This window comes from Salvelinus alpinus, chromosome 1 (genome assembly GCF_045679555.1).
Source record: "Salvelinus alpinus chromosome 1, SLU_Salpinus.1, whole genome shotgun sequence".
Classification (NCBI taxonomy): Eukaryota; Metazoa; Chordata; class Actinopteri; order Salmoniformes; family Salmonidae; genus Salvelinus; species Salvelinus alpinus.
Genome location: NC_092086.1, coordinates 13,466,337 through 13,493,357, shown reverse-complemented (window position 1 = coordinate 13,493,357; position 27,021 = coordinate 13,466,337). Strand labels below are relative to the sequence as shown.

At 45.7% G+C, this 27,021-nt stretch overlaps 1 protein-coding gene across 2 annotated transcripts; it reads right to left on the bottom strand.

Moving 5' to 3' along the window:
* Window positions 1-1,959: 1,959 nt before the first annotated feature.
* On the bottom strand, window positions 1,960-23,737 carry rab40c (RAB40c, member RAS oncogene family). 2 transcript variants are annotated; one of them, XM_071391539.1, is made up of 7 exons: window positions 23,184-23,737; window positions 21,912-22,583; window positions 18,625-18,685; window positions 13,137-13,197; window positions 10,836-10,913; window positions 7,616-7,838; window positions 1,960-6,159 (listed from the first exon to the last, which is right to left on the bottom strand). In XM_071391539.1, the coding sequence occupies exons 2-7, from the start codon at window positions 22,051-22,053 to the stop codon at window positions 5,885-5,887; spliced, it is 840 nt and encodes a 279-aa protein (XP_071247640.1). In that variant the 5' UTR covers window positions 22,054-22,583; window positions 23,184-23,737; the 3' UTR covers window positions 1,960-5,884. The 2 variants fall into 2 exon arrangements, with proteins under 2 accessions (XP_071247640.1, XP_071247631.1); XM_071391530.1 differs by having other exon boundaries at window positions 21,912-23,737.
* Between the last annotated feature and the right edge of the window lie 3,284 nt (window positions 23,738-27,021).

The window sequence follows — 27,021 nt, the reverse complement described above, 5'->3', positions numbered from 1 at the left end:
GAGCCTGGTTCAGGCTCCCGAGTGGTGCAGCGGTCTAAGGCACCTCATCTCAGTGCTGGAGGAGTCACTACAGAGCCTGGTTCAGGCTCCCGAGTGGTGCAGCGGTCTAAGGCACCTCATCTCAGTGCTGGAGGAGTCACTACAGAGCCTGGTTCAGGCTCCCGAGTGGTGCAGCGGTCTAAGGCACCTCATCTCAGTGCTGGAGGAGTCACTACAGAGCCTGGTTCAGGCTCCCGAGTGGTGCAGTGGTCTAAGGCAGCTCATCTCAGTGCTAGAGGAGTCACTACAGAGCCTGGTTCAGGCTCCCGAGTGGTGCAGTGGTCTAAGGCAGCTCATCTCAGTGCTAGAGGAGTCACTACAGAGCCTGGTTCAGGCTCCCGAGTGGTGCAGTGGTCTAAGGCACCTCATCTCAGTGCTAGAGGAGTCACTACAGACTGGTTCAGGCTCCCGAGTGGTGCAGTGGTCTAAGGCAGCTCATCTCAGTGCTAGAGGAGTCACTACAGACTGGTTCAGGCTCCCGAGTGGTGCAGTGGTCTAAGGCAGCTCATCTCAGTGCTAGAGGAGTCACTACAGAGCCTGGTTCAGGCTCCCGAGTGGTGCAGCGGTCTAAGGCAGCTCATCTCAGTGCTAGAGGAGTCACTACAGAGCCTGGTTCAGGCTCCCGAGTGGTGCAGTGGTCTAAGGCACCTCATCTCAGTGCTGGAGGAATCACTACAGAGCCTGGTTCAGGCTCCCGAGTGGTGCAGCGGTCTAAGGCACCTCATCTCAGTGCTAGAGGAGTCACTACAGAGCCTGGTTCAGGCTCCCGAGTGGTGCAGCGGTCTAAGGCACCTCATCTCAGTGCTAGAGGAGTCACTACAGAGCCTGGTTCAGGCTCCCGAGTGGTGCAGTGGTCTAAGGGACCTCATCGCAGTGCTAGAGAAGTCACTACAGAGCCTGGTTCAGGCTCCCGAGTGGTGCAGCGGTCTAAGGCACCTCATCTCAGTGCTAGAGGAGTCACTACAGAGCCTGGTTCAGGCTCCCGAGTGGTGCAGTGGTCTAAGGCACCTCATCTCAGTGCTAGAGGAGTCACTACAGAGCCTGGTTCAGGCTCCCGAGTGGTGCAGTGGTCTAAGGCACCTCATCTCAGTGCTAGAGGAGTCACTACAGACTGGTTCAGGCTCCCGAGTGGTGCAGTGGTCTAAGGCACCTCATCTCAGTGCTAGAGGAGTCACTACAGACTGGTTCAGGCTCCCGAGTGGTGCAGTGGTCTAAGGCACCTCATCTCAGTGCTGGAGGAGTCACTACAGAGCCTGGTTCAGGCTCCCGAGTGGTGCAGTGGTCTAAGGCACCCCATCTCAGTGCTAGAGGAGTCACTACAGACTCGTTCAGGCTCCCGAGTGGTGCAGTGGTCTAAGGCACCTCATCTCAGTGCTGGAGGAATCACTACAGAGCCTGGTTCAGGCTCCCGAGTGGTGCAGTGGTCTAAGGCACCTCATCTCAGTGCTAGAGGCGTCACTACAGAGCCTGGTTCAGGCTCCCGAGTGGTGCAGTGGTCTAAGGCAGTGCATCTCAGTGCTAGAGGAGTCACTACAGACTCGTTCAGGCTCCCGAGTGGTGCAGTGGTCTAAGGCACCTCATCTCAGTGCTGGAGGAATCACTACAGAGCCTGGTTCAGGCTCCCGAGTGGTGCAGTGGTCTAAGGCAGTGCATCTCAGTGCTAGAGGCGTCACTACAGAGCCTGGTTCAGGCTCCCGAGTGGTGCAGAGGTCTAAGGCACCTCATCTCATCTCACCTCATCTCATCTCTCATCACAACCGGCCGTGATCGGGAGTCCATAGGGCGACGCACAATTGACCCAGCGTCGTCCGGGTTTGGCCATCATTGTAAATAAGAATTTGTTCTTAACTAACTTGCCAAATTAAATAAAAGGTTACATTTTTTTTTTTTTATCACAGAAGACACCATACAACAACTTGATAATGTTAAGAACAGTTTTTATTGTGAAAAAAGTATGCTTTTCATACCCTAGCCTAAAACTGTACAATCAATAATTTAAAAACATGTTTATTTTTTAATTTTTTTAAGAACACACTCTTGCGCTCGCTCGATCACACACTCCTTGTTTAAATTACCCAGCAGCAGCTACAACCAAAGGAAAATAGGGTGCATCCCAAATCGCATCCTATTCCCTATGTAGTGCACTACTTTTGACCAGGGCCCATTGGGATATGCACTACATAGGTAATAAAGTGCTCTTTTGGGACACACCCATAGTGTTTACATGTTGTGTTCACCATCATTTCTCTTCCCTTAGTCCGAAATGGCCCCCTATTTCCTATCAAGTGCACTACTCTGTTCAAAAGCAGTGCTCTATATAGGGAATAGGGTGCCATTTGGGACGCACATAACCTCAACTCAGGCAACATCAGGGACACCTCCAAACGGGGCCCTTCTCCTGACATGGTCACAAAACTCCATCTCCCATCATTCTTTGCAAACTTTTTTTTTTTTTTTTTTTTAAACAGTCCATCATAATAATAACATTAATCCCATCTGGAGAAATCACTTGAGAAGGAAAAAAATATAATATCTCTGTTTCAAATTACACCCTATTCCCCCATATTAGGGCACTTATTTTAAAAAGTACTGCACTATTTTGAAGAATAGGGTGTAATTTGAGGCCTTCCTAATGTCAGACTATTATAAGGTCAACATCAAAGGGTGGTGTCGTAATAAAACACATTACAATGTCAAAAAGTTTTCAAATGAAGGACAAAAAGGTTTTGTTGAAAGCTCGTGATACATGATGAAGGTAGTGGGTCCATATTATGATGTGCTGCACAAGAACCAAACACCTCTTCTCTCCTTTACAGTCTACAACTAACAGATCACTATTAGGCACTCTATTGGCACCCTATTCCCTAGATAGTGCAATACTTTTTGACCAGGGACCATAGTGACTAGGGTGCCATTTGAGATACATCCTATGCTTCTGTCCAGAGAACAGCATGACAACCTTTTGATATTACCAGACCTAGAGGTTTTCCCTGACCTCATGACCTGACCATGTGGCCTAACCAGGAGAACCTCACAGAGAGGGAGGCCTGGAAAAAGGCTGTGGGGAAGAAGCTTCTTTTATAAAAAGCAGACAGAGTTAAAGTCCTATTTTCTTCATTCAAACAATACTGGACTTTGAGGCGATGGATGCAATTGTTGCATACAAACTACATAAAACAAAGACCTTTTCTCAATACATTAACTCAACTCCTCCATCCTCTCTCGTCTCCTTTTGTAAAAGGTCATGGAGGAGAGGTGGCGAGAAGGGAACGTGGATGAAATTGCTACTTGTATAAAATTAAGACTCCTCTCCACTCACGCATTATCAGGCAAATGATGTCTACAGGGTGGAATCCCCAATAAATGTGTAACGTGATAAAAAAAAAAAAAAACATTTCAAAAGTATTTCCGTGAAGGACTCAGGTAGGATTCACATAACTATCCTTGGTGAAAGGTGGCTATCGAGGAGGGGAGGAACCTCTTCCGTTCGTCTACTAACTAATTGGCACGACTCGACCACTTATCGGTTTCCGGATCAAGCAGAAGAGAAGACGGAGAGAGGACAGACTTTTTCCCAAATGAGAAAAGGTCATTCATACATCCATACATACATACATAGAAGAGTCTGTCCTTCTAGCGGTTGATACTGCAGCCTCTCTCTCTCACTGAGACCAGAGGGACACGTTAGTTCAGTAAAACACAGAACAATAAGGGAGAAAAATAGCTTTGAGGGCCAGGAGATTTCCCTGAATAGGAGAAACTCTGGGGCTCCATGCTCACGTCGCTGACTGTCTGTGTAGGAAAACAATATGGCCGCCCTGCAGTGAGAAGAGAACACCACTCAGCCTGACAACCAGGCTTCATTGGGTGAGTCTGGGACTGCGTCCTAAATGGCTCCCTATTCCCTACATAGTGCACTACTTTAGACCAGAGCTCTATGGGCCCTGGCACCCTATTCCCTACATAGTGCACTACTTTAGACCAGAGCCTGTGTCGGGAATAGGGTGACGTTCACTGGCTGCACTGGAAACTGGTGCAGAGAGGAGAGGAGGAGCAAGAGAAAGGAAGGAATGAGAGGAAAACTGGCAGGCAGACTGGATGACTCTGGGGAGAAGAGAAAAGGGAGAGAGAAGACAAAAGGATAAGAGAGGAGGGTAGGGAAGGGAGAAGGAGATGGGAGGTAAAGAGGAAGGGAGTGCGAGAGAATGCAAAGTGAGGGAGATGAATAGATGTAAAGTGGAAGAAGGGAGGGAGAGAGCATGCAGAGTGAGGGAGATGTAGGGAGAGAGAGGAGGAGGGAGAGCAGGCAGAGTGAGGGAGATATAGGGAGAGAAGGAGGGAGAGCATGCAGAGTGAGGGAGATGGAGAGAGAGGAGGAGGGAGAGCAGGCAGAGTGAGGAGAGAAAGCAGGCAGAGGGATGTAAAAAGCGGCAGAGATCCATGAAGAGAACATCTATTATTTAACATATGAATCATGGGACAGCAGGAGGCAACACTCTGATCAACAGAGAGAGAAAGGGAGGGAAGAAGGAGAGAGGAGGGAAAACACTAGAACTCAGTAGGGTTGTGTGGATGTATTCTGGATGTATTCTGGGTGTGGAGGTATTCTGGATGTGGATGTATTCCGGGTGTGGATGTATTCTGGATGTGGATGTATTCTGGGTGTGGAGGTATTCTGGGTGTGGAGGTATTCTGGATGTATTCTGGATGTATTCTGGGTGTGGATGTATTCTGGGTGTGGAGGTATTCTGGGTCTATTCTGGGTGTGGAGGTATTCTGGATGTATTCTGGGTGTGGAGGTATTCTGGATGTGGATGTATTCTGGATGTGGAGGTATTCTGGATGTATTCTGGGTGTGGAGGTATTCTGGATGTGGATGTATTCTGGGTGTGGAGGTATTCTGGATGTATTCCGGGTGTGGAGGTATTCTGGATGTGGAGGTATCCTGGGTGTATTCTGGATGTGGATATATTCTGGGTATTCTGGGTGTATTCTGGGTGTGGATGTATTCTGGATGTATTCTGGGTGTGGATGTATTCTGGATGTATTCTGGGTGTGGAGGTATTCTGGGTGTGGATGTATTCTGGGTGTATTCTGGGTGTGGATGTATTCTGGGTGTGGGTGTATTCTGGGTGTGGGTGTATTCTGGGTGTATTCTGGGTGTGGATGTATTCTGGGTGTATTCTGGGGGTGGATGTATTCTGGGTGTGGATGTATTCTGGGTGTATTCTGGGTGTGGATGTATTCTGGGTGTGGATGTATTCTGGGTGTGGGTGTATTCTGGGTGTATTCTGGGTGTGGATGTATTCTGGGTGTATTCTGGGTGTGGATGTATTCTGGATATATTCTGGGTGTGGGTGTATTCTGGGTGTGGGTGTATTCTGGGTGTGGGTGTATTCTGGGTGTGGGTGTATTCTGGGTGTGGATGTATTCTGGGTGTGGGTGTATTCTGGGTGTGGATGTATTCTGGGTGTGGGTGTATTCTGGGTGTGGATGTATTCTGGATGTATTCTGGGTGTGGGTGTATTCTGGGTGTGGGTGTATTCTGGGTGTATTACTACTCCAGCACAACCCCTCCTATGGACGAGGGTTGACCAGAAATGTCTGGTCGGGTCTCCTCAAGTCTGTGTACACACACCTCCCTCCTCCTCCTCCTAGGTTTCACCACCCCCAGGGTGAGGGTATGGGGTAAGGGCTAGGTGTGTTTCAGAGTATCTCCTCCCTTCTTCAGGGTTCTCTCCACACATCCTCTCCTCAGCTTGTCTGTCCTCTCAGTGGAAGGGAGGGGGTCTGTTTCAGTGTGTTTAGGGGGTCAGTCTCCCCCTCCCCCAGACAGGGTCTATCACTAGGAGATTTTACAGTTGTTGCGTGTGCAGTTCTGTGGGGGGCTCTGGGGGGGTTTGATGGATTTAGAACGCTTCAGACTGTTCCCTTTAGACCCGCCCCCCGCATTGGCCAGCGAATAGGACCGTCCGTGCATCATCACTGCGTTCATCCCATTGGCCATAGAGAAGGACTTGAGGTGGGACTTTATCGCCACGGGCAACGGCAGCTTGTCAATCAGGTGGACGGGCGTGCAGGAGACAATCGCTCTGCAGCACAGGTCCTGGAGAGTGAAGACTGGAGGGAGAGGGGAGGAGAGAGAGTTAGTTCATACACAAGAGATGCTAACCTTAAAACAACCTTGTTCTGTCCTGTTACAGCATGAGCTAGCTAGCAACCTGCTAACCACAGATCATTAGCTAGCTAGCAACCGTGTAACCACAGATCATTAGCTAGCTAGCAACCTGGTAACCTCAGATCATTAGCTAGCTAGCAAACTGCTAACCACAGATCATTAGCTAGCTAGCAACCTTGTAACCACAGATCATTAGCTAGCTAGCAACCTTGTAACCACAGATCATTAGCTAGCTAGCAACCTTGTAACCACAGATCATTAGCCAGCTAGCAACCTTGTAACCACAGATCATTAGCTAGCTAGCAACCTTGTAACCACAGATCATTAGCCAGCTAGCAACCTGTTAACCACAGATCATTAGCTAGCTAGCAACCTGGTAACCACAGATCATTAGCTAGCTAGCAACCTTGTAACCACAGATCATTAGCCAGCTAGCAACCTTGTAACCACAGATCATTAGCCAGCTAGCAACCTGTTAACCACAGATCATTAGCTAGCTAGCAACCTGGTAACCACAGATCATTAGCTAGCTAGCAACCTGCTAGACACAGATTAAGGATATTGTGTGGTAACTTTACCAGTAGTAAACATCTGGTGGTTCAGAAAGGAACAAGGGAGAACTTCTTTAGATGTGCTTCGAAAGTGGTCCTCCGTAGCTCAGTCGCTAGAGCGCGGCCCTCCGTAGCTCGGTCGCTAGAGCGCGGCCCTCCGCCCTCCGTAGCTCGGTCGCTAGAGCGCGGCCCTCCGTAGCTCGGTCGCTAGAGCGCGGCCCTCCGTAGCTCGGTCGCTAGAGCGCGGCCCTCCGTAGCTCGGTCGCTAGAGCGCGGCCCTCCGTAGCTCGGTCGCTAGAGCGCGGCCCTCCGTAGCTCGGTCGCTAGAGCGAGGCCCTCCGTAGCGCGGTCGCTAGAGCACGGCCCTCCGTAGCTCGGTCGCTAGAGCGCGGCCCTCCGTAGCTCGGTCGCTAGGGCGCGGCCCTCCGTAGCTCGGTCGCTAGGGCGCGGCCCTCCGTAGCTCGGTCGCGGCCCTCCGTAGCTCTGTCGCTAGAGCGCGGCCCTCCGTAGCTCGGTCGCTAGAGCGCGGCACTTGCAACACCGGGATAGTGGGTTCAATTCTCGGGACCGTCCATAAGTAAAATGTATGTACGCATGACTAAGTCACTGGATAAAAGCTTCTGCTAAATGGTATATATTATAATATTAAAATTAGGACAGCTTTATGTAGGCTGCATCTTATTATTTTCCTTCTGGTGCTCCTAAACCCTGGATTTTAATTACTATAATTACTGCCTATTTATATCATCAATACCTTGAATACTTTTTATTGTGCTCCTACATTTTTCTAATTCGGAGCACATGTACTCCTTGTAAAAAATGTCAGTGTCGAGCTCCTCCCTCCTACCTCTGTTGGGCTTCCAGAACTTCTCCATGCCGTGCCTCATCAGTACGATGCGAGACAGCTCGGTGAACGACTCGATGACGTTGAAGTTGCAGAGCGGGCTGACCTCGAAGAAGGTCATGCCATTCTTCTCAGCGTACGCCCGGGCCTGCTCCGTAGGAACCTGACGCTTGAACGCCAGGTGGAGCCGGTTGCCGACCAGGATACGAGGTACACCCGGGGCATGCTGATGGGAGGGAGAGGGGGGCATTTAAGTGATTTACAGGAAGTAGACAACAGTAGTAAGTCATAGAAACTGTTAGAATTGTCTCTTTCAGATAACAGAGAGATCAGGGACCAGTTTCCCAAAAGCATCTTAAGGACACGTTCATCGTTAGAACCCGTCGTAGATCTCCCAGCTGTTTCCCAAAAGCATCATTACTAAAGTTGGTGTTGAAAAAGCTTCTTATTTAATGATTGCCTCAGACCGCTCTTAGAGCAGCCAAGTACGTGGTTAGATGCGTTTTCTACCCTACAGCATCACTTCATACACAGAAGATCTCTGCTATACACAACATCAACATGTTTATCTGTCTTTCTGTGACAGAACCAACGTGACATTGACTGCAAATACAAAGCTGCCCATTTCTTTGCATAACAAGGGAAGGATAAAGAGATGAAAACCCAGATGACTGTATTAAAAGATACATACAGTACACACTACCTATATATTGGAATGAGAAATTCAATTGAGTTTTATTTAGCTATTTGTACGCTACTGTCTAATTCAATTTTTCCCTCAATATACACTGTGTACAAAACATTAAGAACACCTTCCTAATATTGAGTTGCATCCCCCCTTTGCACTCAAGGCTTAAAAATCCTTCTTCAACCCGTCTCCTCCCCTTCACCTTTAACCCGTCTCCTCCCCTTCATCTTTAACCCGTCTCCTCCCCTTCATCTTTAACCCGTCTCCTCCCCATCATCTTTAGACTGTCTCCTCCCCTTCATCTTTAACCCGTCTCCTCCCCTTCATCTTTAACCCGTCTCCTCCCCATCATCTTTAGACTGTCTCCTCCCCTTCATCTTTAACCCGTCTCCTCCCCTTCATCTTTAACCCGTCTCCTCCCCTTCATCTTTAACCCGTCTCCTCCCCTTCATCTTTAACCCGTCTCCTCCCCTTCATCTTTAACCCGTCTCCTCCCCTTCATCTTTAACCCGTCTCCTCCCCTTCATCTTTAACCCGTCTCCTCCCCTTCATCTTTAACCCGTCTCCTCCCCATCATCTTTAACCCGTCTCCTCCCCATCATCTTTAACCCGTCTCCTCCCCTTCATCTTTAACCCGTCTCCTCCCCTTCATCTTTAACCCGTCTCCTCCCCATCATCTTTAACCCGTCTCCTCCCCATCATCTTTAACCCGTCTCCTCCCCATCATCTTTAGACTGTCTCCTCCCCTTCATCTTTAACCCGTCTCCTCCCCTTCATCTTTAACCCGTCTCCTCCCCTTCATCTTTAACCCGTCTCCTCCCCATCATCTTTAACCCGTCTCCTCCCCTTCATTTTTAACCCGTCTCCTCCCCTTCATCTTTAGACTGTCTCCTCCCCTTCATCTTTAACCCGTCTCCTCCCCATCATCTTTAGACTGTCTCCTCCCCTTCATCTTTAACCCGTCTCCTCCCCATCATCTTTAACCCGTCTCCTCCCCTTCATCTTTAGCCTGTCTCCTCCCCTTCATCTTTAGCCTGTCTCCTCCCCTTCATCTTTAGCCTGTCTCCTCCCCATCATCTTTAGCCTGTCTCCTCCCCTTCATCTACACTGATTGAAGTGGATTTAACCAGTGACATCAATAAGGGATCATATCTTTCACCTGGATTCACCTGGACAGTCTGTCATGGGAAGAGCAGGTGTGTTTTGTCCACTCAGTGTATTTCACGTGTAACGTGCACTATGATGTGCCACATCTGACTGTAGTGGACTACATTAGTGGAAGCATTAGAATAAACCACCTCAATATACTTGTAGCCATAGTTGATAATATCTCTCTAGGAGCTGATCCGTCGTCAGTATTGTGGAATAATTCTAGTGTTAAGGTACGATTGGAAAGGGAGAACGCTGATCTGAGAACAGTGCTTCCATCCTATCAGTATCCATCCTATCAGTATCCATCCTATCAGTATCCATCATATCAGTATCCATCCTATCAGTATCCATCCTATCAGTATCCATCCTATCAGTATCCATCCTATCAGTATCCATCCTATCAGTATCCATCCTATCAGTATCCATCCTATCAGTATCCATCCTATCAGTATCCATCCTATCCTATCAGTATCCATCCTATCAGTATCGACACACGCTGCAACAACGCACTTAACGAACATTCTCTCTGCATGGTGTTTTGGGAAACACATGTTACATCTTGGGCCGTTGTAGGAGAGATACATGGTTAAAACACTGGTAAGCCCGAGTTCCATCGCTATGGGAAACAGGCCCTGGTCTTTCTAGCGGCTTCACCTCTCATTCTACCAATCAAATTCTCTAGTCTATTTTCTCTCTCTCCTTCTTCTCTCTCCTTCCCTCCCTCTTCCCTCTCTCCTTCCCCCCCCCCCCCCTCTCCTTCCCTCCCCGCCATCTGTCTTTCTCTCCCCCCCATCTGTCTTTCTCTCTCCCGCTCTCTGAATGACAGGAGTCCAGTTGCAAGGTACTGTAGACTAGAGGTGAACCAGGAAAGACACATCTTCACCAAACACCACACCCTGAGAGAAACACAGACACACACCCAGGGAGAATGTCCTCTAGGCTTCTGCATCCCAGCCATCAGGAAGGACATGGTGTGTCTATTGCAGTACTCTGGGCCTATTCTGTTCACTGAGGTGTGTTGAGGACTATGGGACAGGGTCTCTCCTTTCCTCTCCCTCCCTCCCTTCCTTCCTATCCTCTAATCTCCTCTACCCTCATCTCCCCTATTTCCCTTCTTCATCTCCCCCTTTTCCCTTCCTCCTCTCGTCCCTCCCTCCCTCATCTCCCCTATTTCCCTTCCTCCTCTCTCATCTCCCCTTTTTCCCTTCCTCCTCTCCTCCCTCCATACCTCATCTCCCCCTTTTCCCTTCCTCCTCTCCTCCCTCCATACCTCATCTCCCCCTTTTCCCTTCCTCCTCTCGTCCCTCCCTCCCTCATCTCCCCTATTTCCCTTCCTCCTCTCTCATCTCCCCTTTTTCCCTTCCTCCTCTCCTCCCTCCATACCTCGTCAATCTCTCGTATCCAGCGGTCGATGCCTTCGAACGACCAGCGGTTTGCGATGTCATACACCAGCAGGATCCCCTGGAGAACACACACACACATCAGGCATTGTTCTTTATGTCCTGTTTATAGAAGTAGGAGGAGCAGACAGGGCCAGCCAAACACACTCAGTAGGGGACTTGTGTCAGTAGAATGTGTGTGTACTATGTCATTAGATTGTGTGTGTACTATGCCATTAGATTGTGTGTGTACTATGTCATTAGATTGTGTGTGTACTATGTCATTAGATTGTGTGTGTACTATGTCATTAGATTGTGTGTGTACTAGATGAGTTTATTAGTCATGTGCACAGAGTCTCAGATGTAATTGCAGGGTACAGTGAAATTCTTAAGCTCCAACAGTGCAGGTCAAAAAGAGAAGTACATGAAACAATAATACTAATAATATATACAGTTGAAGTCGGAAGTTGACATACACCTTAGCCAAATACATTTAAACTCAGTTTTTCACAATTCCTGACATTTAATCCTAGTAAAAATTCCCTGTCTTAGGTCAGTTAGGATCACCACTTATTTTAAGAATGTGAAATGTCAGAATAATAGTAGAGAATGATTTATGTCAGCTTTATTTCTTTCATCACATTCCCAGTGGGTCAGAAGTTTACATACACTCAATTAGTATTTGGTAGCATTGCCTTTAAATTGTTTAACTTGGGTCAAACGTATTGGGTAGCCTTCCACAAGCTTCCCACAATAAGTTGGGTGAATATTGGCCCATTCCTCCTGACAGAGCTGGTGTAACTGAGTCACGTTTGTAGGCCTTCTTGCTCGCACACGCTTTTTCAGTTCTGCCAACACATTTTCTATGGGATTGAGGTCAGGGCTTTGTGATGGCCACTCCTATACCTTGACTTTGTTGTCCTTAAGCCATTTTGCCACAACTTTGGAAGTATGGAAGACCCATTTGCGACCAAGCTTTAACTTCCTGACTGATGTCTTGAGATGTTGCTTCAATATATCCACATAATTTTCCTCCTTCATGATGCCATCTATTTTGTGAAGTGCACCAGTCCCTCCTGCAGCAAAGCACCCCCACAACATGATGCTGCCACCCCCATGCTTCACGGTTGGGATGGTGTTCTTTGGCTTGCAAGCCTCCGCCTTTTTCCTCCAAGCATAACGATGGTCATTATGGCCAAACAGTTCTAATTTTGTTTCATTAGACTAGAGGACATTTCTCCAAAAAGTACAATCTTTGTCCCCATGTGCAGTTGCAAACCGTAGTCTGGCTTTTTTATGGCGGTTTTGGAGCAGTGGCTTCATCCATGCTGAGTGGCCTTTCAGGTTATGTCGATTATAGGACTTGTTTTACTGTGGATATAGATACTTTTGTACCTGTTCCTCCAGCATCTTCACAAGGTCCTTTGCTGTTGTTCTGGGATTGATTTGCACTTTTCGCACAAAAGTAAGTTCATCTCTAGGAGACAGAACGCGTCTCCTTCCTGAGCGGTTTGACGGCTGCGTGGTCGCATGGTGTTTATACTTGCGTACTATTTTTTGTACAGATGAATGTGGTACCTTCAGGCGTTTGGAAATTGCTCCCAAGGATGAACCAGACTTGTGGAGGTCTACAATTTTATTTTCTGAGGTCTTGGCTGATTTCTTTTGATTTTCCCATGATGTCAAGCAAAGAGGCACTGAGTTTGAAGGTAGGCCTTGAAATACATCCACAGGTACACCTCCAATTGACTCAAATTATGTCAATTAGCCTATCAGAAGCTTCTAAAGCCATAACATCATTTTCTGGAATTTTCCAAGCTGTTTAAAGGCACAGTCAACTTAGTGTATGTAAACTTCTGACCCACTGGAATTGTGATACAGTGGATTATAAGTGAAATAATCTGTCTGTAAACAATTGTTGGAAAACTTACTTGTGTCATGGACAAAGTAGATGTCCTAACCGACGTGCCAAAACTATAGTTTGTTAACAAGAAATTTGTGGAGTGGTTGAAAACCAAGTTTTAATGACTCCAACCTAAGTGTATGTAAACTTCCGACTTCAACTGTATATATACACACACTATGTCAGCAGAATGTGTGTACTATGTCAGCAGAATGTGTGTACTATGTCAGCAGAATGTGTGTACTATGTCAGCAAAATGTGTGTACTATGTCAGCAAAATGTGTGTACTATGTCAGCAAAATGTGTGTACTATGTCAGCAAAATGTGTGTACTATGTCAGCAGAATGTGTGTATTATGTCAGCAGAATATGTGTACTATGTCAGCAAAATGTGTGTTCCTACCTGAGCCCCTCTGGAGTAGGACCTGAAGATGGTGCAGAACCTCCCCTGTCCTGACGTGTCCCTGAGAGAGAGAGAGAGAGAGAGAGAGAGAGAGAGAGAGAGAAAGAGAGAGAGAGATGAGTTAACCACAGTTAAAGGGCAATTCCGCCACTTTTCAACCTCATATTCATCATCTCCAGCACCGTACATATTGTCTACATGTGAAACGCTGTGTTTCTATGATCTGTGGTTAAAAAGAGAAGGTCCTAAACAAATGTTTGATCTGTGACATCACAGGATAGGATTCAAAGTAAGAAAAACAGTGATTTTCAAAACCGGCAAGGACTTTCTAGCCAGGAGGGTATTATCTTGCTCCCCACGTCACTACAAACCCCATAGTGGGAGTTTCTAGCCAGGAGGGTATTATCTTGCTCCCCACGTCACTACAAACCCCATAGTGGGAGTTTCTAGCCAGGAGGGTATTATCTTGCTCCCCACGTCACTACAAATCCCATAGTGGGAGTTTCTAGCCAGGAGGGTATTATCTTGCTCCCCACGTCACTACAAACCCCATAGTGGGAGTTTCTAGCCAGGAGGGTATTATCTTGCTCCCCACGTCACTACAAATCACATAGTGGGAGTTTCTAGCCAGGAGGGTATTATCTTGCTCCCCACGTCACTACAAATCCCATAGTGGGAGTTTCTAGCCAGGAGGGTATTATCTTGCTCCCCACGTCACCACAAATCCCATAGTGGGAGTTTCTAGCCAGGAGGGTATTATCTTGCTCCCCACGTCACTACAAACCCCATAGTGGGAGTTTCTAGCCAGGAGGGTATTATCTTGCTCCCCACGTCACCACAAATCCCATAGTGGGAGTTTCTAGCCAGGAGGGTATTATCTTGCTCCCCACGTCACTACAAATCCCATAGTGGGAGTTTCTAGCCAGGAGGGTATTATCTTGCTCCCCACGTCACTACAAACCCCATAGTGGGAGTTTCTAGCCAGGAGGGTATTATCTTGCTCCCCACGTCACTACAAACCCCATAGTGGGAGTTTCTAGCCAGGAGGGTATTATCTTGCTCCCCACGTCACTACAAATCCCATAGTGGGAGTTTCTAGCCAGGAGGGTATTATCTTGCTCCCCACGTCACTACAAACCCCATAGTGGGAGTTTCTAGCCAGGAGGGTATTATCTTGCTCCCCACGTCACTACAAACCCCATAGTGGGAGTTTCTAGCCAGGAGGGTATTATCTTGCTCCCCACGTCACTACAAATCACATAGTGGGAGTTTCTAGCCAGGAGGGTATTATCTTGCTCCCCACGTCACTACAAATCCCATAGTGGGAGTTTCTAGCCAGGAGGGTATTATCTTGCTCCCCACGTCACCACAAATCCCATAGTGGGAGTTTCTAGCCAGGAGGGTATTATCTTGCTCCCCACGTCACTACAAACCCCATAGTGGGAGTTTCTAGCCAGGAGGGTATTATCTTGCTCCCCACGTCACCACAAATCCCATAGTGGGAGTTTCTAGCCAGGAGGGTATTATCTTGCTCCCCACGTCACTACAAATCCCATAGTGGGAGTTTCTAGCCAGGAGGGTATTATCTTGCTCCCCACGTCACTACAAATCCCATAGTGGGAGTTTCTAGCCAGGAGGGTATTATCTTGCTCCCCACGTCACTACAAATCACATAGTGGGAGTTTCTAGCCAGGAGGGTATTATCTTGCTCCCCACGTCACTACAAATCCCATAGTGGGAGTTTCTAGCCAGGAGGGTATTATCTTGCTCCCCACGTCACCACAAATCCCATAGTGGGAGTTTCTAGCCAGGAGGGTATTATCTTGCTCCCCACGTCACTACAAATCCCATAGTGGGAGTTTCTAGCCAAGAGGGTATTATCTTGCTCCCCACGTCACTACAAATCCCATAGTGGGAGTTTCTAGCCAGGAGGGTATTATCTTGCTCCCCACGTCACTACAAATCACATAGTGGGAGTTTCTAGCCAGGAGGGTATTATCTTGCTCCCCACGTCACTACAAATCCCATAGTGGGAGTTTCTAGCCAGGAGGGTATTATCTTGCTCCCCACGTCACTACAAATCCCATAGTGGGAGTTTCTAGCCAGGAGGGTATTATCTTGCTCCCCACGTCACTACAAATCCCATAGTGGGAGTTTCTAGCCAGGAGGGTATTATCTTGCTCCCCACGTCACTACAAATCCCATAGTGGGAGTTTCTAGCCAGGAGGGTATTATCTTGCTCCCCACGTCACCACAAATCCCATAGTGGGAGTTTCTAGCCAGGAGGGTATTATCTTGCTCCCCACGTCACTACAAATCCCATAGTGGGAGTTTCTAGCCAAGAGGGTATTATCTTGCTCCCCACGTCACTACAAATCCCATAGTGGGAGTTTCTAGCCAGGAGGGTATTATCTTGCTCCCCACGTCACTACAAATCCCATAGTGGGAGTTTCTAGCCAGGAGGGTATTATCTTGCTCCCCACGTCACTACAAATCCCATAGTGGGAGTTTCTAGCCAGGAGGGTATTATCTTGCTCCCCACGTCACTACAAATCCCATAGTGGGAGTTTCTAGCCAGGAGGGTATTATCTTGCTCCCCACGTCACTACAAATCCCATAGTGGGAGTTTCTAGGCAGGAGGGTATTATCTTGCTCCCCACGTCACTACAAATCCCATAGTGGGAGTTTCTAGCCAGGAGGGTATTATCTTGCTCCCCACGTCACTACAAATCCCATAGTGGGAGTTTCTAGCCAGGAGGGTATTATCTTGCTCCCCACGTCACTACAAATCCCATAGTGGGAGTTTCTAGCCAGGAGGGTATTATCTTGCTCCCCACGTCACTACAAATCCCATAGTGGGAGTTTCTAGCCAGGAGGGTATTATCTTGCTCCCCACGTCACTACAAATCCCATAGTGGGAGTTTCTAGCCAGGAGGGTATTATCTTGCTCCCCACGTCACTACAAATCCCATAGTGTTTGAATATCACTGTTTTTAAAATGTTTTAACTTCTGATGATATCATCGGGTAAAACTTCAACATTATATTTGTTTCTACAAAATGTAGAAAATGTGCCGTTTTCACATAGTGTCAATCTGTGGTGTAGCAAATGATTATCCAAGAATAAACCCAGATAATGCACTTCAGAAAAAAGAGTAGAGTAAGAAGTATTCATGACTTCTCTTTCGGCCAACGCCCCTAAACTACACTACCTCATATAAATACCTTGGTTTCCTGTCTGATGAAAGTATGATCTTTGAGGAGGGTATAAAGTCTTCATCAGATTGTGCAGGTAGAGCGTTGGGGTCTGTTGGTAGTAAACTGAACATCTGGAAAGACCTTAGCTGTGTTCGGATACCCATACTAACATACTGTATACTACATACTTAATGAGTACCCATACTAACATACTGTATACTACATACTTAATGAGTACCCATACTAACATACTGTATACTACATACTTAATGAGTACCCATACTAACATACTGTATAATACATACTTAATGAGTACCCATACTAACATACTGTATAATACATACTTAATGAGTACCCATACTAACATACTGTATACTACATACTTAATGAATATATACTATTAGTTCATTCTAGTATACTGTAAACAAACGGTATCCTTTCAGTTGAGCGTACCATCAGTTCACCTGTCTACCGGAAGTTGATGCTGTTGCTATGCAACCTCTTGCTAGCTTGTTAGCATAACAAATAACTAGCTAGACATTTTACAACCTCGGGTGTGTTCGTAAATTCAATCTGGAGTACTTTCTGTTTCACACAACTCTCCAGACTGACTGTTTCACACAACTCTACTAACTGACAGGTAGTGACGACATGGGTGGCAGGTAGCCTCGCGGTTAGAGCGTTGGGCCAGTAACCGAAAGGTTTGAATACCCAAGCCATCAAGGTGAAACACCTCTCGATGTGCCCTTGAGGAAGGATTTAACCCTAATCTACTCCAGGGGCACCGTACTATGACCAACCCTGTAAAACAACACATTTCACTGCACCTATCATACTACTATGACTGACCCTGTAAAACAACACATTTCACTGCACCTATCATACTACTATGGCCAACCCTGTAAAACAACAGGCCCTGTAAAACAAAACATTTCACTGCACCTATCCGATGCATCATGAATTCATAATAAACCTTTATATGCCACCCACGGTTCAGTTATCTTTCCAGAAAGAGAACATCTCACATCACTGTTTCCTGTAGTCTGACTGGTGAGAGACAAAGCTGTATGTTGATTAGCTGAGGATTAGATGACAGGAAGATGAATCTGGAACTTGATTGGCTCTGGTGAGACGAAAGGGAGATGTGTATCCGAGTGGTGATTGGGTAAAGTTAAGGACGTTAACAGAGAGATGGTATCTGAGTGGTGATTGGGTAAAGTTAACATGGCTTATTTGCAAAAAGGCCTACTGATGCTCTGATTGGCTATTGCGCACCGGTCTACTTAGACTCTGGTCCTGGATGTTTATTAGGTTTTATTTACTGCAGTGTCTAGTAATTGTCCAAACGCAAGGCAGCTTTTCCACTCTATATTGATGTAGCATTTTCACCAATGCCTCACTCTACGTCATTCCCAAACATTCTAAGAATTTATGAAAACGTTAAAATGACCATATCTAAGTGCTCGCTTGTCAGAATATGTAAAAACCTTCTTGTCATATTTTTCCTGGGGTGTATATGAACAGATTAAGATTCCCATGTTGCTAAAACGCTGTCCGTTCCACTTTAAGGGTGTTAAGAGAGATGATACCATGGATGAGGACTTATGTATTTTTGAATCAGTTAATTTACCTCCTCTGACTCTAACCTCTCTCTCACACACACACACACACACACACACACACGTAATGATGACACCCGCTGGGTGCCGGCTAACAACATGTAGGATGTACTAACCACCGCGTGTTGATTCAACACGTACTAACCAACGTGTTGATTCAACATGTACTAACCACCGCGTGTTGATTCAACACGTACTAACCACCGCGTGTTGATTCAACACGTACTAACCACCGCGTGTTGATTCAACATGTACTAACCACCGCGTGTTGATTCAACATGTACTAACCACGGCGTGTTGATTCAACATGTACTAACCACCACGTGTTGATTCAACACGTACTAACCACCACGTGTTGATTCAACATGTACTAACCACCACGTGTTGATTCAACATGTACTAACCACCACGTGTTGATTCAACATGTACTAACCACCACGTGTTGATTCAACATGTACTAACCACCACGTGTTGATTCAACATGTACTAACCACGACATGTTGATTCAACATGTACTAACCACCACGTGTTGATTCAAAATGTACTAACCACCACGTGTTGATTCAACATGTACTAACCACGACATGTTGATTCAACATGTACTAACCACGACGTGTTGATTCAACATGTACTAACCACCACGTGTTGATTCAACATGTAGGATGTACTAACCACAGCTCCAGTTTCACTCTCCTCCCATCCAGCAGAATAGTGGTGGTCTTGTAGTCGATGCCTGGATGGAGGAGAGGGGGAGGAGGGAGAGAGAGAGAGAGGGGGAGGAGGGAGAGAGAGAGGGGGAGGAGAGAGGGGGAAGGTTGAAATACAGAAGAGAACGTGGTAGGGAGGAGGGTGAGAGAAAGAAGGGAGAGGTATTAGACATTAAAAAGCATTATCAGTTCACCTGTCCTTATAGCAGTGTGTGTGTGTGTGTGTGTGTGTGTGTTCGGCTTCAGAATGTAAAAGGACACATGTTGTGCTTCAGTTGCAGTTCTCCACTTGGGTGAGAAATCTTTCCTCTCGTCTTGACCAATCAAATGACTGCTTTCACGGCGGTCTAAGGCACTGCATCTCAGTGCTAGAGGCGTCACTACAGACCCTGGTTCGATTCCAGGCTCATTCACAATTGGCCCAGCGTCGTCTGTGTTAGAGTTTGGCCGGGGTAGGCCGTCATTGTAAATAAGAATTTGTTCTTAGCTGACATTCCAAGAAAAAAAAAGGTTAAATAAAATAAAAAAATTCACGAACTGGCATTCTTTAATTTTAAAGGAACTCAGTCCAGCTTTAAACTTACTCTTGAAAGGTATAATAGTAGATGGGTATTATATCAGTTCCTCTTGTCATGTCAGTCATTACATACCTTAGAGAGATATTTATAACCTGTCAGATATGTCCAGATCAACTAGCCCACGTCAGATAACGATTTTTAATTGAGTTTTTTTTGCCCATTAGATACTGTTGTCATTTTTTTGTCACTCAAATATCACATAAATACACATTAGACATGGCAAAATGTATAGAATTGCAAGGAAATCACCTTTAAAACGGTTAAATTTTCTCCTCCAACAAGGAGGGGTGTGCACAGTCTATCATGAGTATTGCTTGTCCCCATAGAGGTGTGAACCCCATAGAGGTGTGAACAGTCTGTATCATGAGTAGTGCTTGTTCCCATAGAGGTGTGAACCCCATAGAGGTGTGAACAGTCTGTATCATGAGTAGTGCTTGTCCCCATAGAGGTGTGAACAGTCTGTATCATGAGTAGTGCTTGTCCCCATAGAGGTGTGAACAGTCTGTATCATGAGTAGTGCTTGTCCCACCCCATAGAGGTGTGAACAGTCTGTATCATGAGTAGTGCTTGTCCCCATAGAGGTGTGAACAGTCTGTATCATGAATAGTGCTTGTCCCCATAGAGGTGTGAACATTAGATAGTTCATGAAGACAGAGTATCTCCCCCTTCTCTTCGCATACACATTAGTTATTCTCTCTATCTTCTCCCCATCTCCCTCCATATCTCTGGGGGATTTCTCTGATGGAGCTGGGAGTGTGTGAAGCAGCTCTTTTGAAGCCACAGACCAGCAGCCCTGCTACCCCCCTTCCTTCCCTCCATCGCCCCCAACTATCAGCAGCAGTAAGCTGTCACATCCAGCAGCACCATAACACCCAGACAGGCAGCCGTCCCCTCTCCTCATGCCCAAGGAGAGCTCACCCCATCGGGTACGAATCTGTCACAACCTCCCCTCTCCACTGAGAACCTCCAGGACTCCGACAGAGTCACACGACAGCTAGCCTGTAGACACCCCTAGCTCTGAACGATAATGACTGGGGATTCCCGGCCACAATGTTATTGTATTGAATTGTATTGAAGAAAAAGAAACAAAGAAACCACACAGCCTTTCAAATGACTTAACAAGGACAACGTACGCAGATCAAAAAACACCCTGATGAACTGGTGTGGAAGCTATGATTCCAAGCGTGATGGCAGCTAATGGGCGTCTCCGACTCAACACACACCCTGAGGGCGTCTCCGACTCAACACACACCCTGAGGGCGTCTCCGACTCAACACACACCCTGAGGGCGTCTCCGACTCAACACACACCCTGAGGGCGTCTCCGACTCAACACACACCCTGAGGGCGTCTCCGACTCAACACACACCCTGAGGGCGTCTCCGACTCAACACACACCCTGAGGGCGTCTCCGACTCAACACACACCCTGAGGGCGTCTCCGACTCAACACACACCCTGAGGGTGTCTCCGACTCAACACACACCCTGAGGGTGTCTCCGACTCAACACACACCCTGAGGGTGTCTCCGACTCAACACACACCCTGAGGGCGTCTCCGACTCAACACACACCCTGAGGGCGTCTCCGACTCAACACACACCCTGAGGGCGTCTCCGACTCAACACACACCCTGAGGGCGTCTCCGACTCAACACACACCCTGAGGGCGTCTCCGACTCAACACACACCCTGACAAACCAGAATAGAAGGCATCTGGTGTTCCTCGGGCTAAGGTCATGGTGACTGTGTAGCTACACTCTCAGGGGACCTGCTGGGTGTGTGTGTGTGGAGTGTGTGTACTCTATAATACAGGGCTTGTTGTAGGACTGTGAAGTCATTCAAACCAGGGGTGGGAGTAAAGGTCTGGTTTGAAAAGCTTCTCTTATGTTAAAACTTTATTATAAAAATAAAATAAAAAATACACCGGATAGGTGCAGTGAAATGTGTTGTTGTACAGGGTCAGACATAGTAGTACGGCGCTCCTGGAGGAAATTAAGGTTAAGTGCCTTCCTTAAGGCACTTACAGATTTTCACCTTGTCGGCTCGGGTATTGGTACCAGCGACCTTTCAGTTACTGACCCTTCTGCTGTAGCTCATGCATTATTAGTTAGTGAGACAGTGACTGGACCTTTGTTTGGTAAAAGTCTAGCTAGATTATAAAAACAGGAGTGAGCGGAGTATGAGTGAGACAATATGAATGTGTCTTGCATTGTTCAGATGTTTTTACAGGAACGTAAAAGATTATTCACTTACCACACACAGCGGACTTGTACGCGTGTCTGTTTTTAGGTGGTGTGTGTGTAGATGGTGTGTGTGTGTGTGTGTAGCTGTGTGTGTGTAGTATGTGTATACTTGTGTTATGTGTCCGTGCGTCTGTGTGTCAGTGTCTATACGTGTTCGTGCTGTGTATTTGTATTTATTAGGGATCCCCCTGAGCTGCTGCCAAGAGTTAGTGTGTGTGTGTGTGTGTATATATATGTATCTGTGTGTGTGTGCGTGTGTGTTTGTGTGTGCAGTACATTTTCAAGTTAGTCATTTAGCAGATGCTCTTATCCAGAGCGACTTCCAGTTAGTGCATTCATCTTAAGATAGCTAGGTTGGACAACCACACATCACAATAAGTACATTTTCCCTCAATAAAGTAGCTATCAGAAAAGACAGAGCTAGTGACTCACCGCTGCTGTAAGCGTATGGGGACTCTGCAGATCCATCCTGTAGGCTGTCTAGTATCTCCCCTTTCCCCACATCACTGTCCCCGACCAGGAGAAACTTCAACAGGTAGTCATAACTCTTCACCGGGCTGCCCTGGGTACCCATCCTGCCTTCCTCACATCTGTACCCTCACACACTGGGGGAGGAGGGGGAGAGGATGGAGGCAGGTAAGGGGGGGAGGGGCTGGAGAGAGGGGGGGAACAGGTATAGTCTATTCCAGCAGAGAAGTTAGAGGAGTCAAGAGTCTGTGTGGTCCTCCAGTTCAGAATCCTTGATTAGCCCTAAGGCCAGCCCACTGTTGTGTGTCGAGGTGGGGTTGAGGCGCTGCTACTGGTTAAAACACCTGACCACCATTGTAGCTTGGCAAGTCTGAATGATGTAGCAATAGTGGACACAATGAATAAAAAAAAGTCCCTCCAGGTTAAACAGCTCTGCAGGAGTTGGAAGTACAGTGTGCTGCTCAAAACCAAAACATCCCTTGGACAGGAATTAGGCAGGGTACCAGTGGTGGTCCAAATAACGTCACTGCTGAAAGCAAGCTGCGAGCAGAAATCCTGATCTTCCAACCTCAACACCGTTTAGAATTGGTATTTAACCACCGACTTCTCTGGCTGTTAGCGCTTCAATCAGAACACCTGTCACAGTTTAAAACATCAGTTACATTTAAAATACAACGCTGTTGCTTCATCAACAGACGGTTAGTAAACGAACCTTGTTGTGAGCTATCTGGCAATAACCTCTCTTTAGATGAAAACAACATATTTGTTTTGTGGACGTAACGTTAGCTAAACTGTATATTTTAAGGATGTAGTTTCCTAGCTAGCTAACAGGCTATCTGTGCCCGGGTCCTTATTGTTAGCATAACGCTAGCTAGCTAGCGACTAATGCCATTAGGGGCTAGCTATCGCAACAAAGAAAGTGAGTGTTATCAAGAACATCTAACGTTATAACGTTACAGCCTATGTTGAGCCCACAAAACAACAAAAAAATTATAACCTGATTTTTTAAAACTAGATCGTTAGCAACCCTGTTATAGTAATTAAAGAGTAAATAGGCAGCTAGCCAGAATGGTAGCTAGCAAGCTAACTACTGCTAGCTCGTGAACAACAGCTTTGCGTGGCTGGCAAGACAGGAGTACCTAGCTGGTAATGCTAGTTAGCTAGATATTCGTGGTTAGTTGACAAGTGTCAAGTCAAATCAACGACAGAGGTCAACATACGAATTAAATAACATACCCTATAAGTATCAGTTTCCCAGAGCTCTCATTCATAAAGGTAATAATTGTACGAGTAATCTCGTAACCTGTAGAGAACTGGACTGTCCTCTACCTAACTGGTTTACGAGGCTGGCTTCCTTGGTAGCGATTGCTAGCTAACTTCACCCGAGACTGGCTGCTCTGAAATCGGGCCCCTCTCTCTTGTCCGGACAACAAAGATCCGTAACTTCCCGACCTTTTCCTTTCCTTGGTTCTATTCAGAACTTGCCGTATTCTCTCGTGGGTCCAAAGCACAATTTGAGATGTAAGGTTTTAGTCCAAGTCCGCGGTAAATCATTTGAAAATCTCAGTTTGTAAAATCATACATTTTTTCCTCCACGCTCAATCATATTCGCGATAACACACTGTAGCTGACAGATAGACACTGCACCGTCTGGCGCTCGAGGTTCCCGCTCCGCCCTTGCCAGCCTCTGATTGGATACACATACGTACAGAATGATGTGATTGGCTATCAGAAAATTCAATCATAAAATCTGTCAACAACACATCCAGAGAGTGTGGAAATGACTGAGATAAGGGACAGATTCGACTATACTGATCGTACTGGTCTACTGGGCACTGGTCTATGACCGGTGACGTAAACGGACAAAAGCGGTGAAGGAGGAGCGTCGTTCTCAAATGGAACGGTAATCTGCGCTGCTCGGTCGTGTTGTCAACAAGGCAGCATGGTGCATCGTCCGGGAAACATACATCTCTTTCCAATAAAAATATATATGTTTGAATTTTTCAAATTAGTTTTCATTGGGAAGGCAGATACAGCGTTTATATCAAAAGCAATCACTTTTTTTCATGTCATAACACAGAATCCTACACATTACTCCACGAGTTTAATTATGTCACTTTTGTTTTGAACCAATTTCGCCATGGGCTCTGAATGGGGTACCTGACTCACGCCTGGGAGGCAGCCCGGTTCTAAAACGAATGCAATCAACATTCACCCGGTGCAAAACAAGCCTTATCGGGCGCCACAGCCAGATTAATCGAATGCCTTCAATGATAATCAGATAATAGAATGGATTAAAGCACTGGCTCAAACAAAAAATGAATAAAAAACAATGGGAAAATTGTGTAATAGTAGTAACGTCATAAATGTTGAAACAAATGACACGGAAGTAACCTTAACACGTTTGTGTGGGATACTTGTCAGTTGACAGAGGGTGTGAATGTGTGTCAAACCTGTTTGAAAATCATGACTCATTACCTCTTCCACGGATAAATACTCGAATTAATGAATGACTGAATGAATTAATCACACAGACACATAGCCGAGGTAAGTAGTGGTGCTGAAGGTGCTGCAGTATCCCTGAAAAATGGAAAATAATATATATATATATAGATATAATATATCTATATATATATATAGATCAACCGAAGGTAGCTTTTTCAGTTAGACTTTGAAGTATGTATCTTTTTGGGGGGTTAACTGCCTTAACTGTCTTATATGGTCATGTATTAGCGGACCGATATAGGCTTCCGTATCGCCGACAAATATGTTTTAGATATTTCAGGATATTGTGTATCCTTGGAAACAAACAGAATTCATGTAAACATTACAATTTTAAAAACGTAGCTTGTCCAAGAAAAGTAGTCTCTTGACAGGGTAAATTAAGCTGCCTACAAAGTTCTGTACTGAATTCAATATTACCACTACCTTTTTAAAACCATGTATATATTTATAATTCAAGACAATCATTATTATTTATTTTTATATATTTAATTTTAAGGTTATTTTAACACAGGCCAGGCCCTGTTGTTACTTCATATCCCAGCGATAATGCTTTGCATTACCCTCGGAAGAAAACATTTCAATTTGCTCAACTTGCCATTGGCTCAACTTACCCCAAGGCAAACATTTTGACTATGTTAGCCCACATATCTACAAGGATGCACTTTCATGCTAAGCTTAGGACCTCATATTGAAGCTTGTAGGCGTTTACACATGCAGCTCAATTCTGATCCCCCCCCCCACACTAATTGAATAGAACAGTCTTAAAATGACCCACTTTGGTTTAGATACAAGCATCTTGAAACCTCTAACACAAATTTGTTTGAATTGGTGAAAATATTTTTTTTTTACCTAACTTGCTCACCATTTTTTTCATCGTTTCTTCCGTCACAGACACAATGAAATGATGACCTCTTACTAAATATTTGGTCAAATTATTAATTTAGTTTATGGTTTCCTAGAAACAAGGCTGGCACCACTTAACCCCTTCGGCTCAACTTACCCCACTCTCCCCTACTGTCAAGATTATAAATTGATATCAATGAAGTGTGTTTTTTGTCAAATTGAAAATTAAACCAGAAGTTATTTATTATTTGAATGTATTTGCACTAAGATCTTTTGAATGGAACTAAAACATGGTACTTTTAGATCAACAAGATTTGATAAATATTTAGATCAGAACAAAGTATATAGAATTATCTCTTCATTATGTAAATATTATATACAGAAATGCAAGTGGGTAAAAGAAAAGCCAAGATTCTTAATTCTTTAAATTGTTTTTAATTTGAAAAATGCTGCATCGTCTGAAAAACCGGTATAGCAAAGCGACACTAGACGCCTGTGAAGCATTACTGTATCTATCTCTGTTTAAATGTGGATACTCATGTGTATAAAGTTGTCTGTGTTATTTAAATATATATTTTACATTTAACATTTATTTAACTAGGCAAGTCAGTTAAGAACAAATTCTTATTTACAATGACGACCTACTGGGGAACAGTGGGTTAACTGCCTTGTTCAAGGGCAGAACGACAGATTTTTACCTTGTCAGCTCGGGGATTCGATCCAGCAACCTTTCGGTTACTGGCCCAACGCTCTAACCACGCTCTGCCGCACCAAAATGATTTGTTATACTGTTTTATAAGATATGTTTTTAAATTGTGTTAGATTTGTTGTTAATACATATTTTATATAAACACACAAATATATATATATACACTACCAGTCAAAAGTTTTAGAACACCTACTCATTGAAGGGTTTTTCTTTATTTTTACTATTTTCTACATTGTAGAATAATAGTGAAGACATCAAAACTATGAAATAACACACAAGGAATCATGTAGTAACCAACAAAGTGTTAAATAAATCCTTCTTAAAAGTTCATTTGTGGAATTTCTTTCCTTCTTAATGCGTTTGAGCCAATCAGTTGTGTTGTGACAAGGTAGGGGTTGGAATACAGAAGACAGCCCTATTTAGTGAAAGACCAAGTCCATATTAATGGCAAGAACAGCTCAAATAAGCAAAGAGAAATGACAGTCCATCATTTCATTAAGACATGAAGGTCAGTCAATGTGGAAAAAAGTGCAGTCGTAAAAACCTTCAAGCGCTATGATGAAACTGGCTCTCATGAGGACCGCCACAGGAAAGGAAGACCCAGACCTCTGCTGATGAAACTGTCTCTCATGAGGACCGCCACAGGAAAGGAAGACCCAGACCTCTGCTGATGAAACTGGCTTCATGAGGACCGCCACAGGAAAGGAAGACCCAGACCTCTGCTGATGAAACTGGCTCTCATGAGGACCGCCACAGGAAAGGAAGACCCAGACCTCTGCTGATGAAACTGGCTCTCATGAGGACCGCCACAGGAAAGGAAGACCCAAGGTTACCTCTGCTGCAGAGGATACATTCATTGGAGTTACACACACCTATAAAACACACACCATGACAGGACTCCAGACACACACCTATAAAACACACACCATGACAGGACTCCAGACACACACACACCTATAAAACACACACCATGACAGGACTCCAGACACACACCTATAAAACACACACCATGACAGG